Source organism: Otolemur garnettii, unplaced genomic scaffold (assembly GCF_000181295.1).
Source record: "Otolemur garnettii isolate 467f Iridium unplaced genomic scaffold, OtoGar3 scaffold00115, whole genome shotgun sequence".
Classification (NCBI taxonomy): Eukaryota; Metazoa; Chordata; class Mammalia; order Primates; family Galagidae; genus Otolemur; species Otolemur garnettii.
The window spans coordinates 2,760,641-2,774,074 of NW_003852510.1; the positions used below are offsets into that span (position 1 = coordinate 2,760,641).

Consider the following 13,434-nt stretch of genomic DNA (forward strand, 5'->3'; position numbering starts at 1 on the left):
AACCTACGTATTCCAGAGAACATGTTCATGGCATCAATTCAATACGGGATTAAATACTTTCATGAGTTGGCAAAACCAAGCGGGCTAATCTGAGAAATTCATTGCTACCTTGAGTGACCCATGTAATCAGGAAAATTATATATATTTTTTAATATTGGGAAAACTATATTCTGTTATCAATGAACAGGAAAATCAAGATATTACCATCATAATTCAAAATAGACACAATAAAATAAATCTCCTTGGAATGTCTTCAAGGACCTATTGCTTCCTCTCCATTGGGTAACGGAATCTTTGAAGAGGAAGTGTTCACACTCCCCAAACCTTACCAACTGTCAGACTCAAACCGCTCTTCTCCCAGGCAGTGGACCTTAGAACATTTCTCAGGTGCCAATATTTGACCTCCAGGAGAAACTAAGAGGTAACTGCCTCACCACCACTGGGGAAACTGCATCAGGGACTGGATTTGAGCCCAGGGAGATACAAAACTGGGGAGATTTCACAAGACTCGCTGGTGGCCAGAGGGAAAGCTGGCTGGCTGGTCCCCGGGCCCTGCGCTCTAGCTGGGCTCCAGGCTGCTGGAGGTTTGGGGTGCACCTGCTCGAGTATGGGTCAATTTCTCCCAGCGCCGCTGAGCGGCGCTCTAGCTGCAGCCTGCGTGCGGCCGCCACGCCCCGGACTACACGCCCCAGAGGGCCTTGCTCCCCGCGTTGTCGCAATTTGAACCAGGCAGCGCCGGCCTAGGAAGAGTTGCTGTGTCGGCTAGTGCTGCTGGGGCGTCCCTCATCTGCTATCCCTGCGCCCGCCGAGATGGTTGTCCTCCTTCTCCTCCTCCTTCTTCTTCCCTTCCTGCTGTACGTGGCTGCGCCCCAAATCAGGTCTGTGCAAATGTGTTACTTTCTCTTGCAAAGTCTTTTCGGGGGACATGAGACCTCAATGAAGCTCTTTATTTGGCATACTCCCTTGAGGGGCTTCAAAATGGCGGAGGACCAGAGCTCGATGGGCTGAAGGCTGAAGGCTCGGTCCACCTGTCCTGATGCGGGGAGGCGAGATCCGAGACCCCAGGGCGCGAAAGGGCGCTGCACTCCGGGTCACCCTGCGTCTCCTGCCCTTTTTTGGTCTTAGAACCGTGTGCCTGAGGCTCCAGGGAACCCCGAGGGCAAAGCTGCCTCAAACACTGGAGTTTACAGCTTTGCGGTTTTCAAACCCTGGAATGGGGAGGATGTGGCCTCGAACCCTGGTTCTCCCTTAAATCCCACAGTTTGAACCACCCTTTGAGGCACAACGGAGCGATTCCACCGTTTGCTCTTTAAAGCTAGTGGGAATCTTCGGCACCGTTGCTTGCTGTCTTGTTGCTGTTAGGGTCGCTCGTTTTCTGGTCAGGTGTTGTAAAGGAGAGAAGTGAAAAGGGACCGTATTTGATTGTGAGCCCTAGCTAGCCTGCCTTGGGAGCAGGTGCATGGGGGATCCGAGTTGTGTGGAGGGGCGGGGGGAAGGCAGGCAGCCAGCCTGTGAGGTGGTGTCTTGACAGGTGACACATCAGCCCAAGGGTACCTGTGTGCCGCCCCCTGCCCCCAGATCTCCAGCGGGCTAAATAATGGGTAGGCTGCGATTGGTTCTGAGTAAGTCACCAGGAGTGACGGTCGACCAATGAAAAGACACAGCCTTTCCCCGGAGTGGGCGGCCTTAATGCAAATGAAACTTGAAGCTCGGCCATCTCACACCCTCGGTTCTTAGAATAGTCTTTCTTCCATCCTCCCTCCCTCCCTCCCTGGGGCCCCTCTTCCAGCTGTAATTTTTTTCTCCCCTCTGAATACATAGTGCTCCCACCTGTACGCACACTCGGGTGCTCACACTCAGACAAAAACGCAGTATTTTTCTTTCTTTTTGCCACAGGATCCTTTTAGCCACATAGAATCTCATTAAAAAGTTGAACCTGAACTGAAAATAATGTTGGTACCTCAGTGAGATCTTTCTGAGAAAGATCATGCTCCTGTCCCCAATTTAGCAAGGTCATGGTAATAAGGCCAGAGCTGTGCTTTTATAGTTGATTCTCTTTTTCATTCCTGCTGGCTAAGGAGAGGAAAGGGACCTGATATCTCCACTGTAAAAGTTCTTCTTGCTAATGTCGCAGAAAGGAATTTCAGGATGTGCACACAACTGAGCAGTAGTGGGGAGTTTATTGAGTGAAAGTGACAGGCACAGGAAAGGCTTGTGCAGAAGCGAAAGTTCCTTCTTGGCGTGGCCGTGTGCACTGGCTCACACCTGCAATCCTAGCACTGTGGGAGGCCCAGGCGGGAGGATCACTAGAGCTCAAGAGTTTGAGGGCAGTTTGAGTAAGATTAAGATCCCATCTCTACTAAAGATAGAAAAACTAGCCAGGCATTGTGGTACCTGTAGTCCCAGCTACTTGGGAGGCTGAGGCAGGAGGATTGCTTGAACCCAGGAGTTTGAGGTTGCTGTGAGCTGTGATGCCAGGGCACTGTAGCCTTGGCCAACAGAGGGAGACTCTGTCTCAAAAAAGATAAAACAAAAGTATCTTCTCAAGAAGGGGAGGAACAGACTTGAAAGGAGCAACTGCCATGAACTCTGAACGTTTTTATTTGCTGACATTAAAGAAGGCTGGGCGGTCAGTGTTCATTCTGTTCTGTTGGCTCGGTGAGGTCAATGTTCATTCTGTTCTATTCATATATAGTGGGGGATCGGTCACTTTGTACCTGTGCAGCGATGGGAAATTAATGGCTCTTCTCTTTGGGTCTGTTTGTTCAAGGGCTGTTTATTTGAGCCAGTTGACTGACTTTCCCATTCCCTTCTCCCTTGCTAACTACCTACCTACTTTAACCTCCCCCTTCAGGAACTCTGTGCCTTTGAAATCTTTTAAGGATATATGGGTGGAAGTCTCATTTTCTGTAACCGCTTCAAGCTGGCAGAGGATGTCATCCCCACCTATGGGCCAGGAGTTTTTCTCCCTGTCAAGGGAGCTAGGGGAAAGTAGAGTACCATAGGCCAAAAACAGTTTTATTTATTTTATTTTTTATTATTTTTTATTTTGAGACACAGTCTCACTCTATTGCCCTGGGTAGAGTGCTATAGCATCATAGCTCACAGTAACCTCAAACTCCTGGTCTTGAGCAATCCTGTTGCCTCAGCCTCCCAAGTAGCTGGGACTACAGGTTCCTGCCACTACTCCCGGATAGTTTTTCTATTTTTAGTAGAGATGGGGTCTCATTTGTTGCTCAGGCTGGTCTTGAAATCCTGAACTCAAGTGATCCTCCCACCTCAGCCTCCCAGAGTGCTGGGATTACAGGTGAGATCCACCCCAGAACACATTTAGGTAGAAAGGGAACTCTGCTCTCCATTTTATCCTAGTTCTTCATCAGGACATAGACCCTGATTGAAGATTTGAGATCAGAAAGAAGTTCCCACTGAGTCTAAAGAAGAGAAAAAGCCGGTAAGCATAGGTTGATATCACTGGCGAATGAGAACAGACAGTTCCCAGAGACCTGCCTGCTTCCTCCTGCACAGGGCAAAGGAGATGTGCTCCTGCAGGCTTATCTGGCAGGTGCATGAGCCACTCAGCTGAGGGAAACGTCAGAGGTCAGAGGAGGAGTCTCCAAGTTAGGGTTAGGGGCCACTGGAGGTGGCTCGATCTCAGGATCTGAAATGGGGGTGGAGGAGTAGGGGGTGGTGAGCCTGGCCTACCTGGTCAACGTTTCTCAAGATAGAAACTGCACTTACCAGGGTCCTGAGTGCCATCAAGTCTGGCATGTATGGAACTTCTGTCTACTTTCCTGTCAATAGAAAGATCTAATTGAAGGATGTTTTAAACTGCTCAGTGGCCATAGGTCAGGGGTTAGGACACTGGCCCCATACACCAGGGCTGGTGGGTTTGAACCCAGCCCAGGCCTGCTGAACAACAATGACAACTGCAACAACAACAACAAAAAAAGGCCAGGCATTGTGGCAAGTACCTATAGTCCTAGTTACTTGGAAGGCTGAGGCAAGAGATCGTTTAAGCCCAAGAGTTTGAGGTTGCTGTGAGCTGTGACACCATGGCACTTTACTGAGGGGGACATAGTGAGACTCTGTCGCAAAAATAAATAAATAAAGTTTGAACAGCCATCACCTAGCTTATATTAGGGCCAGGCAGCATTACACAGGAACACAAGTTTCTTCTTTAAACTGTTTAATCTGAAGAAGTTCCAATTCCAGAGAATATAGCTGAAGGGGGAGTCTTTTGGAATGGAGAGAGTATTACCCTTTTTTTCTTGGTTCTCTGGACAAGACATGGAAGTGCACCGGGCCTCTAACCCCTGTGAAGTAGAGAGAGACGGGCCAGTGCAATGCTGGCATGTATTCTTCTCAAGTTGGCATCACTAAGGTTTCAAGACCTCTGGAGATCCCACCTTTCTCTCTCCCAGATCTGATGAAGCACATTTAGCCCTGACAAAATAGTTAAAGTGGGACTTTTCGTGCCTGAAAGGTTTTTCTCCTGCTTTCCACATAAAAATTGATTGAATCAAGTTTTGCTCTTATATGCTTCATTCATCTGGGGAGGCTAGCGTACCAAAGCCCTTCCACTGTATACCGGACGGTTTGGCTTCAAAGCCCAGGCACCCAATCCCCAAACTGCCTTGTGTCTGCTGGCAATTCCTCCACTGAAACAGACAAGTACAACAATCAGAAAGATTACTGAAAGAGTAAGCCTTCCTGGCAAAGCAATAGATTGAATTTTTCCCCCCACACATAATAAAGAAGTACTTTGAAGTAAGAATGGAATCTAGCAGAAGAGACTAAGCATGGGGTACCCATACAGAGTGAGTCACGGGCTCCTGCACAGTGTGGGGAGGTTCCCTGCCAGCTCCCTAGGCTGTGTCACCAGCAGCCAGCAACCACTTGGATCGACATGACCTGAGGAGTGACCCTCTGCCACCCCACTTGGGCTCCCACTCCCAGGGGAGCTGCAGTCAGCCATATGGAAAGATGTGTATGCACCTGTGACTCACTGAAAAGCCTGCAGAAGCAAAAGAAGAAAAATCCTCTGGTGCAGTTTCAAGCGTGAGGACTAATGCTCACCCGAGTCACTCAGGGATGGAATAATCAAGCTCCTGGCCGGCTCACCGTGAGATATCACCAGTGTAAATGTTTTTGCTAACGTCATAGAAAGGAATTCTAGGATGCACACACAACCGAGTGGATAGTGGCAAGTTTATTGAGTAAAAGCAGACAGGTCTAGGAAGGGCTTAAGCAGAAGTGAAAGTATGCTCTCAAGAAAGGGAGTGGACCGGCTTGAAAGGAACAACTTTGCTTTTTTTAAAAAATGTTCTTTTATTTTTTTGTGGTGTTGAGACAGTGTTGAGACAGGTGTTGAGACAGTGTCTAGCTCTGTCACCTGAGTTAGAGTTTAGTAACATCATCATAGCTCACTGCAGCCTCAAACCCCTGGGCTCTAGCAATCCTACTACCTCAGCCTCCCAAGTAGCTGGGACTATAGGCAAATGCCAAGACACGGGTGAATTCCCCTGGTTTTGGTAAAGACAGAGTTTCCCTCTTGGTCAGGCTGGTCTTGAACTCCTGAGCTCAAGGGATCCTCCTGCCTCAGATGCTAGGATTACAGGTGTGAGCCACTGCAACCAGCCCTGCTAGCTTTTTTTTTTTTGAGACAGAGTCTCAAGCTGTCGCCCTCAGTAGAGTGCTGTGACATCACAGCTCACAGCAACCTCAAACTCTTGGGCTTAAGTGATTTTCTTGCCTTAGCTTCCCAAGCAGCTAGGACTACAGGTGCCCGCCACAACGCCCAGCTTTGTTGTTGTTGTGGTGGTAGTTGTCATCGTTGTTTGGCAGGCCCTGGGCTGGGTTCAAACTGTCAGCCCCGGTATATGTTGCTGGTGCCCTATCTGCTGAGCTACAAACCCCGAGCCCGTTTGCTATTTTCATTTGTTGAAGTCGAAGAAGGCTGAGAGATCAGTGTTCATTCTGTTCTTACGCATATATAATAGAGTAATAGGTCACTTTGTACCTGTGCAATTATGGGAAATTAATGGCTCTTTTCTTCTCTTCAGGTCTGTTTGTTCAAGGGCTATTTATTTGAGCCAGCTGACTAACTTTTCCACTCTTTCCTCCCTTGCTCAGACATGGCTACCTACTCTCATACTGTTAAGTTGTCACTCCTGCAATTAAAGCTGAAGGGACATGGGAGATAGCTGGGAGGCTTGTTCTCTGGGGAGGGAGTATAGTTGGTTGGTACCATGAGTTGTTTGACACATAGGTCTGTTTGCACAAAAGATTGTGTACCTGGCAATTCCAAGTTCAGTGAAAAAGGCTGAAATGCTCTTTAAAAATGCATCTCCTGGTCAACAGATTGTTTTAACCAGTCTCAAGATTGTAGAAAAGAGGAAAGAACACTTGAGGACTGCTAATCATTTTTTGCACTCATTCATTTAGAATGACAGCATAGGACAGTGCTTTTTTCTTTTTTTTTTTTATTCAGAGTCTGTTTGTTGTCCTCCGTAGAGTGTTGTGGCATCACAGCTCACACCAGCCCCAAATTCTTGGGCTCAAGTGATTCTTTTGCCTCAGCCTCCCAAATAGCTGACTATAGGTGCCGGCCACAACACCCAGCTATTTTTAGAGACAAGGTCTCACTCTGGCTCAGGCTGGTCACAAACCTGTGAGCTCAGGCAATGCACCTGCCTCAGCCTCCCAGAGGGCTAGGATTACAGGCATGAGCCACTGCACCTGGCCCCTAGGACAGTGCTTTTAACAAGGACTCTGCACTAGACAAAGCAGGTCTTGAATCTCAGCTCCCTTTTGTACTTACGTCTTTTCTTTGCCTTATTTTTAAGTGTGAGTATAGTTTTTTCCTGTATGTTTTATCCCAAAGTCACAAGCTTACAAGCTCTTATAATTTTAATTTCTTATAGCGTAATGGTCATTTCTCAAAGCAGTAAAATGTCAGCTGTGAGCAAACTGATATACAGAGACAGTTCTTTCTTCTTTTGGGCCAAGTCTTATGATTTCTTAAGCCAGAAGTGCCTTAGAGCTCAAACCAAAGCCAGGTGTCTGACTAAGCAAATATTCATTCAGCTCTTGTACTACAGGGAGCAACTCTAAGCTTTGTCTTTGTAACACAACCTTTTTTTTTTGGAGACAGAATCTGATTCTGTTGCCCAGGCTAGAGTGCACTGGCCTCCTCATAGCTCATTATAGCCTCAAACTCCTGGGCTCAAGAGATCCTCCTGCCACAGCCTCCTGTGTAGCTGAGACTATAGGCATGCACTATCATGCCTGGCTAACAATCACTTTTTTCTTTGAGCAAGAATGGAAGACTTTTGTCTTTGTCCCTCCAACTTTCCTTAAACCTAAGAGGACAACAGAGGAAGGAACCAAAGCAAACTTCAGCCTTGAGATCTGAAGACACAAGGAGTTGGAGGAACCCCAGGCTGAGAAAGGAGAATGAAGCACTGATAAGCATTTTTCCCCTGTCTGTAGGAAAATGCTGTCCAGTGGGGTATGCACATCAACTGTCCAGCTTCCTGGCAAGGTAGCTGTGGTCACTGGAGCTAACACAGGCATTGGGAAGGAGACAGCCAAAGAGCTGGCTCAAAGAGGCAAGTTCACCTGCTTTTAATTCCTTTCTGCTGCTGCTGTTTTACCCCTCACAGTGACAGTTATTCTCATCTTTTCTTGGGATTCCAGAACACCCAGGTATGCCATTGATTTGCTGGTCTGAACCTAGTACTATGCTGTACATATAATGGACACTTAAGTATTAATGATTTATTTTTATTTTTCTATTTGCTATTTAGATGCCTCTGTTGTAAAAATTCCTGTTTTTAAAGAAATATCGAAAATGTTTAATAACATTCAACATCAGTTTTAGGTCTATAATGCCAACTCAGCAATGGAGCTGATGGATTCCTTCTCTCTGGCTGACAGGAGCTCGTGTATATTTGGCATGCCGAGATGTACAAAAGGGGGAGTTGGTGGCCAAAGAGATCCAGACCATGACAGGGAACCAGCAGGTGTTGGTGCGGAAACTGGACCTGTCTGATACTAAATCTATTCGAGCCTTTGCTAAGGATTTCTTAGCAGGTAAGTGTAGAACCAGAGAGAATGTTGTGGGTTTTATGACCAACCTGGCAGGCTTAGCTAGAAGGAAAAAGATTCCTCTCCCTCTGATACATGGAAATGGTAGATAAAATATAGTCAAAATTTTTTGGCACATAGCTGAAATCATTATGATCATTGAGATATGATTTTTGTCAAAGGGACATCCTCAAGAAGCAGAAACAAAAAGGGAATTCAGAAAGTTACACCAGTGAGCAAGAGCCAAAGCCAAAAATCTAATGGAAGTATCAGAACTGAATATGGGCTTTTTAGGATTGGGGGTCTAACACACCTACAAGGATAGGAGATGAGGCCTCAGGCCCTTCAGAACGCAAGCTACGTCTGAGGCTCCACATAAGGCTGAGACTCACCAAGGGCTGTCAACCAAGATCAAAGCTGTTGAGGCAGAAATAATTTGTAAAGGTTTATTGAAAGCCAGATTTGAGGACACCAGCCAAGTCGGGCATGTTCCAAAGTCTGTAGCAAGTTAGAAAGCTTTTATAAGAAAGTTTAGGAGAAGGAGGGGGAACTGCTTGTATCAGAGTGGTCTTTTTTTCTTTTTTTAATTGGGGAGTACTACAGAGATGACAGTCATTGGCTGCAGATGACAACATACAGGCCAAAATATTTTACGCTCTAGATAATAAGTAAAATGTTATGATTCAGAAAAAATCAGCAGAACTTTATAATTTAGAAACAAATTGATGTCCTTTTCAGTGTCAACAGGTTGCATACTAATTAGTGCATAACAGTCTAAGGAACTCACAATAAAATTTGAGGGACTCTAATAACTGTGGCATATATATATATCATGGAATATTATTCAGCCATAAAAAATGGAGATTTTACATCTTTTGTATTTCCCTGGATGGCCCAAGAATGGGAAAGCAAGCACTCTATATACTCAATACTAATTTGAAACTAGTAAATTAACAAATATGGGCCCACATAAGAGAAAAACACAAATTCAAGGAGCAGGGTGGGGATTCAATAAGCTCCCACCTAACAGGTGCAATGGGGTATGTGGCACACGTCCTGGGTGAAGGACTCAACTACAAGTTGGACTTTACCTTACAGATGCAAACAATGTAATCTAATTGTACATACCCTCATGTTAATCCAAAATTTAAAAAAAGATTTGAGGGACCCACAACTATATATATATATATATGTGTGTGTGTGTGTGTGTGTTTGTTTGTTTTTTGAGACAGAGTCTCACTATGTCACCCTCAGTAGAGTGCTCTGACATCCCAGCTCACAGCAACCTCAAACTCCTGGGCCTAAGTGATTCTCTTGCCTCAGCCTCCCAAGTAGCTGGGACTACAGATACCTGCCACAATGCCCGGTTATTTTTTTTTTGTTGTTCCAGTTGTCATTGTTGTTTAGCTGGCTCAGGCCGGGTTTGAACCTGCCAGCCTTGGTGTATATGGCTGGCACTCTAACCACTGTGTTATGGGCACCAAGCCACCACAACAATATGTTTTTATCATGGACATGAGGTCCATGATAAAAATTATTAGATCTTTCCTAGGTAATAATTTGGAAGCCTGCCAAATGTGACCTGTACGTTTTCAGGGCCTCTCCATGGTATAGAGGCTAATGAAAACCCTGACCACCAGATCAGGGACATGACACGTTTACCATCTCAAAATATGGATGGATAAGTAGTCATGTGCAAAAAGTTAGAACCTCAAGCTGGCATCATCTGTGGGGTCTGAATTCATACTACCAAATTTCCTCCCTTGCTTTTTTGCTGGGTGGAAATAGAATAATCTCGATCTGAGAAATTAACATAAAAATCTATAGTACCTCATCAAAAGCAAATCCAAGAGCACTTTGTAGATGCACTTCTTCATAACCCAGGGATCTAGTCCTCCAAAGAAAACAACTTTCACGGATATGAACTTATAGTTAGAAGTTACAAACCACATGAAGAACTGTACCATGAGAGAGAGTTGGATGAGGCAACAAAGAGTGAGCCCAGTATTTCCTTTGGGCCCCAAATCCCAGTGGCAGGGGCACATACAGAATAGCCTTTTCCCCTTGCTTTGGAAATCTGTCCATTTAGCTTGGGAAGTGTTTCTATTGGAAGAAGCAGATGGACACTTTCCAAGTGTTTGAGAGCTGTAAGTAGCTCTCAAACTAGAAAGATTGGAAAGGTCATTTGGTAGTATAAAATGGAATTTACAAAGTATGTAGGATTTAGCTAAAGTATAACAGTGAAAAACAATACAAGATATGAGTAAGTATTAGCTCGGCGCCTGTGGCTCAAACAGCTAAGGTGCCAGCCACATACACCTGAGCTGGAGGGTTCGAATCCAGCACAGTGCCCACCAAACAACAATGACGGCTGCAACCAAAAAATAGCTAGGCATTGTGGCGGGTGCCTGTGGTCCCAGCTACTTGGGAGGCAGAGGCAGGAGACTTGCTTGAGCCCTGGAGTTGGAGGTTGCTGTGAGCTGTGATGCCACGGTACTCTACCCAGGGGGACAGCTTGAGGCTCTGTCTCAAAAAAAAAAAAAAAATGAGCAAGTATTTAAAGGAAAATGGAGGGAAGATTGGAGTTCTACCTTCTCACTCTGAAAGCCTGGATGCTGGGCAGATTTCCATGATGTGGGAGCTGTGGCTGGCTGCTCCCACACTCCATCTTTTCTTCCCTGCAGAGGAAAAGCACCTTCACATTTTGATCAACAATGCAGGAGTGATGATGTGTCCCTACTCTAAGACAGCAGATGGCTTTGAAATGCACATGGGAGTCAACCACCTGGGTAAGAGATTAGGCTGTATCACAAAGCCAGAGGGAATCAGAATTTTCCTTGGAAAACTTAGGGGTCAGATTGGACCACAGAGTTATGATAGATCAGGTGTAAATAATGAGTAGTTTGGTCCTGCCTGAAAGCCCTGGCAGGAGCTACGTTGCCTTCTTAGTAGTGACCCTTGTGACCAGCATTGGTAGAAGGTAGAAACCACCGATTCCTTTTTTTTCTTTTTTTCTTGAGACAGAGTCTTACTCTGTTACTCTGGGTAGAGTGCTGTGATGTCATAGCTCACAGCAACCTCAAACACCTGGGCTTGAGCGATCCTCTTGCCTCAGCCTCCCTAGTAACTGGAATTATAGGCATGCACCACTATGCCCAGTATTTTCAGTAGAGACAGGATCTCACTCTTGCTCAGGCTGATCTTGAACTCCTGAGCTCAAGCACTCTACCTGCCTCAGCTTCCCAAGAGTGTTGGGAAGAGACCACCTGGCCACTTACTTGTAAAGAGGGACGTCATATTCACATTGTCCAGACCTACCTTGTGTAAGGATGTCTCATGTCTTTGGCTGTTCCTGTTTCTTTAACCCTAATTGAACTTGTTCTCTAGTTGATAAGGAAGAGTTGAAGTGAAAGACCTTATTCTTGAGTTCTCTGTCTCCCGTAGCTGAGCCCTGCTCACCACTATCCCTCTTACCTCCACATTATTCTTCAACTCTTGTTAATGGTAGTTTTTCTCGACAGGTCACTTCCTCCTGACCCATCTGCTGCTAGGGAAACTGAAGGAATCAGCCCCATCAAGAATAGTAAATGTATCTTCCTTAGCACATCACCTGGGAAGGATCCACTTTCATAACCTGCAGGGCGAGAAATTCTACAACTCTGGCCTGGCCTACTGTCATAGCAAGCTAGCCAACATTCTCTTCACCAAGGAACTGGCCCGGAGGCTAAAAGGTGGCCTTGGAAGAAATGAGCATGGGAAGCATGAGTCAATGGGAGGTAGCTAAGAGCCACAGGTGTTCCTGCTTCCATGACTATAATGGGGTACAGTTTAAGCAAGCAGCCCACAACTGAATATTGGACATGGCTGGCTGGGGAAAGTCTGGCTTTCAGTCTGAAGGGTTGGCTTTATCCGTTAGTAGTTGTGTGACCTGCAGTGAGTTATTTAATCTTTTAAGACTTATTTCTTCATATATAAAATGGGACTACTTCACAGTTAGTTCAGGCCTCTTGAGCAAATCAAAACTTTTTTCCCCAAAGTTAGACTGAGTAGGAGGAAGGGACCAAACTGGCAGGTCCAGTAGATACAGCCATTAGGATAGAGCAGGTTCCTGGGGAGATGGGGGTCACATGCTTACTCTCGTCTTTTGTTGTCCTGTCTTCCCCTCCACGGCACCCTTCCCTCAGGCTCCGGCGTTACAACATACTCTGTACACCCTGGCACAGTCCAATCTGAACTGACTCGCCACTCATCTTTCATGAAATGGATGTGGCAGCTTTTCTCCTCCTTCATCAAGACTCCTCAGCAGGGAGCCCAGACCAGCCTGCACTGTGCCTTAACAGAAGGTCTTGAGATTCTAAGTGGGAATCATTTCAGGTATGAATTGACTGGTTTTGAAGATGAGATTTTATTGCCCAAATGAAATAATTTGAATTTGTCTGGTATAACATACCCTTTTTTTGTTTTGTTTTCATTTCATTTTGAGACTGAGTCTCACTGTGTTGCCCTCAGTAGAGTGCTGTGGCATCACAATTCACAGCAACCTCCAACTCCTGGGCTTAGGTGATTCTCTTGCCTCAGCCTCCCCAGTAGCTGGGACTACAGGCGCCCACCATAATGGCTGGCTATTTTTGTAGTTGTTGTTGTTGCAGTTTATTTGGGGCCGGGTTTGAACCGCCATCCTCGGTATATGGGGCCGGCGCCCTACTCACTGAGCCACAGGCGCCGCCCAGCATTGATTCTTGTACTCACTGTGTTGTCAGCACCTAGCACCATTTTGGCCCAGAGTAAGTGTTGAATGAATCAAACTTTCCCTAACTTGTAGAGGGGATCTCTCTACTCAGAATCTCTGTAGGGTACAATGGTCTGTGTCGTTCATGATGTAGGTTGTTGTTGAGTTGCAAGAGTTCTTTATAGCAAGTCCCTTTCTTACCAGATGTATGATTTGCAAATATTCTCTCGTGTGCTTTGTTTGTTCATTTGTTTTAGACAGAGTCTCAGTATGTTGCCCTCAGTAGAGCACTAAGGCATCACAGCTCACAGCAACTTCAAACTCTTGGGCTTAAGAGATTCTGTTGCCTCAGCCTCCCAGGTAGCTGGAACTACAGGCGCCCACCACAACGCCCAGCTATTTTTTTGTTGTTGTTGTAGTTGTCATTGTTGTTTAACAGGCCTGGGCTGGGTTCAAACCTGCCAGCCCTGGTGTATGTGGCCAGTGCCCTAACCACTGAGCTATGGGTGCCGAGCTATGTGTGCTTTCTTTTTTTTTTTTTTTTGAGACAGAGCCTCAAGCTGTCCCCCTGGGTAGAGTGCCGTGGCATTACAGCTCACAGCAACCTCCAACTCCTG

General features: G+C 46.0%; 1 protein-coding gene across 1 annotated transcript in view; it reads left to right on the top strand.

Moving 5' to 3' along the window:
• Positions 1 to 763: 763 nt before the first annotated feature.
• The window catches only part of RDH11 (retinol dehydrogenase 11 (all-trans/9-cis/11-cis)), a 19,194-nt gene continuing 6,523 nt past the window's right edge, over positions 764 to 13,434 (top strand). The window contains exons 1-6 of the mRNA XM_003797376.3: positions 764 to 878; positions 7,492 to 7,610; positions 7,939 to 8,094; positions 10,773 to 10,877; positions 11,610 to 11,819; positions 12,273 to 12,462. Coding sequence (XP_003797424.1) covers positions 811 to 878; positions 7,492 to 7,610; positions 7,939 to 8,094; positions 10,773 to 10,877; positions 11,610 to 11,819; positions 12,273 to 12,462 — 848 coding nt within the window. The 5' untranslated portion in view covers positions 764 to 810. The remainder of the gene's footprint in view (positions 879 to 7,491; positions 7,611 to 7,938; positions 8,095 to 10,772; positions 10,878 to 11,609; positions 11,820 to 12,272; positions 12,463 to 13,434) is intronic.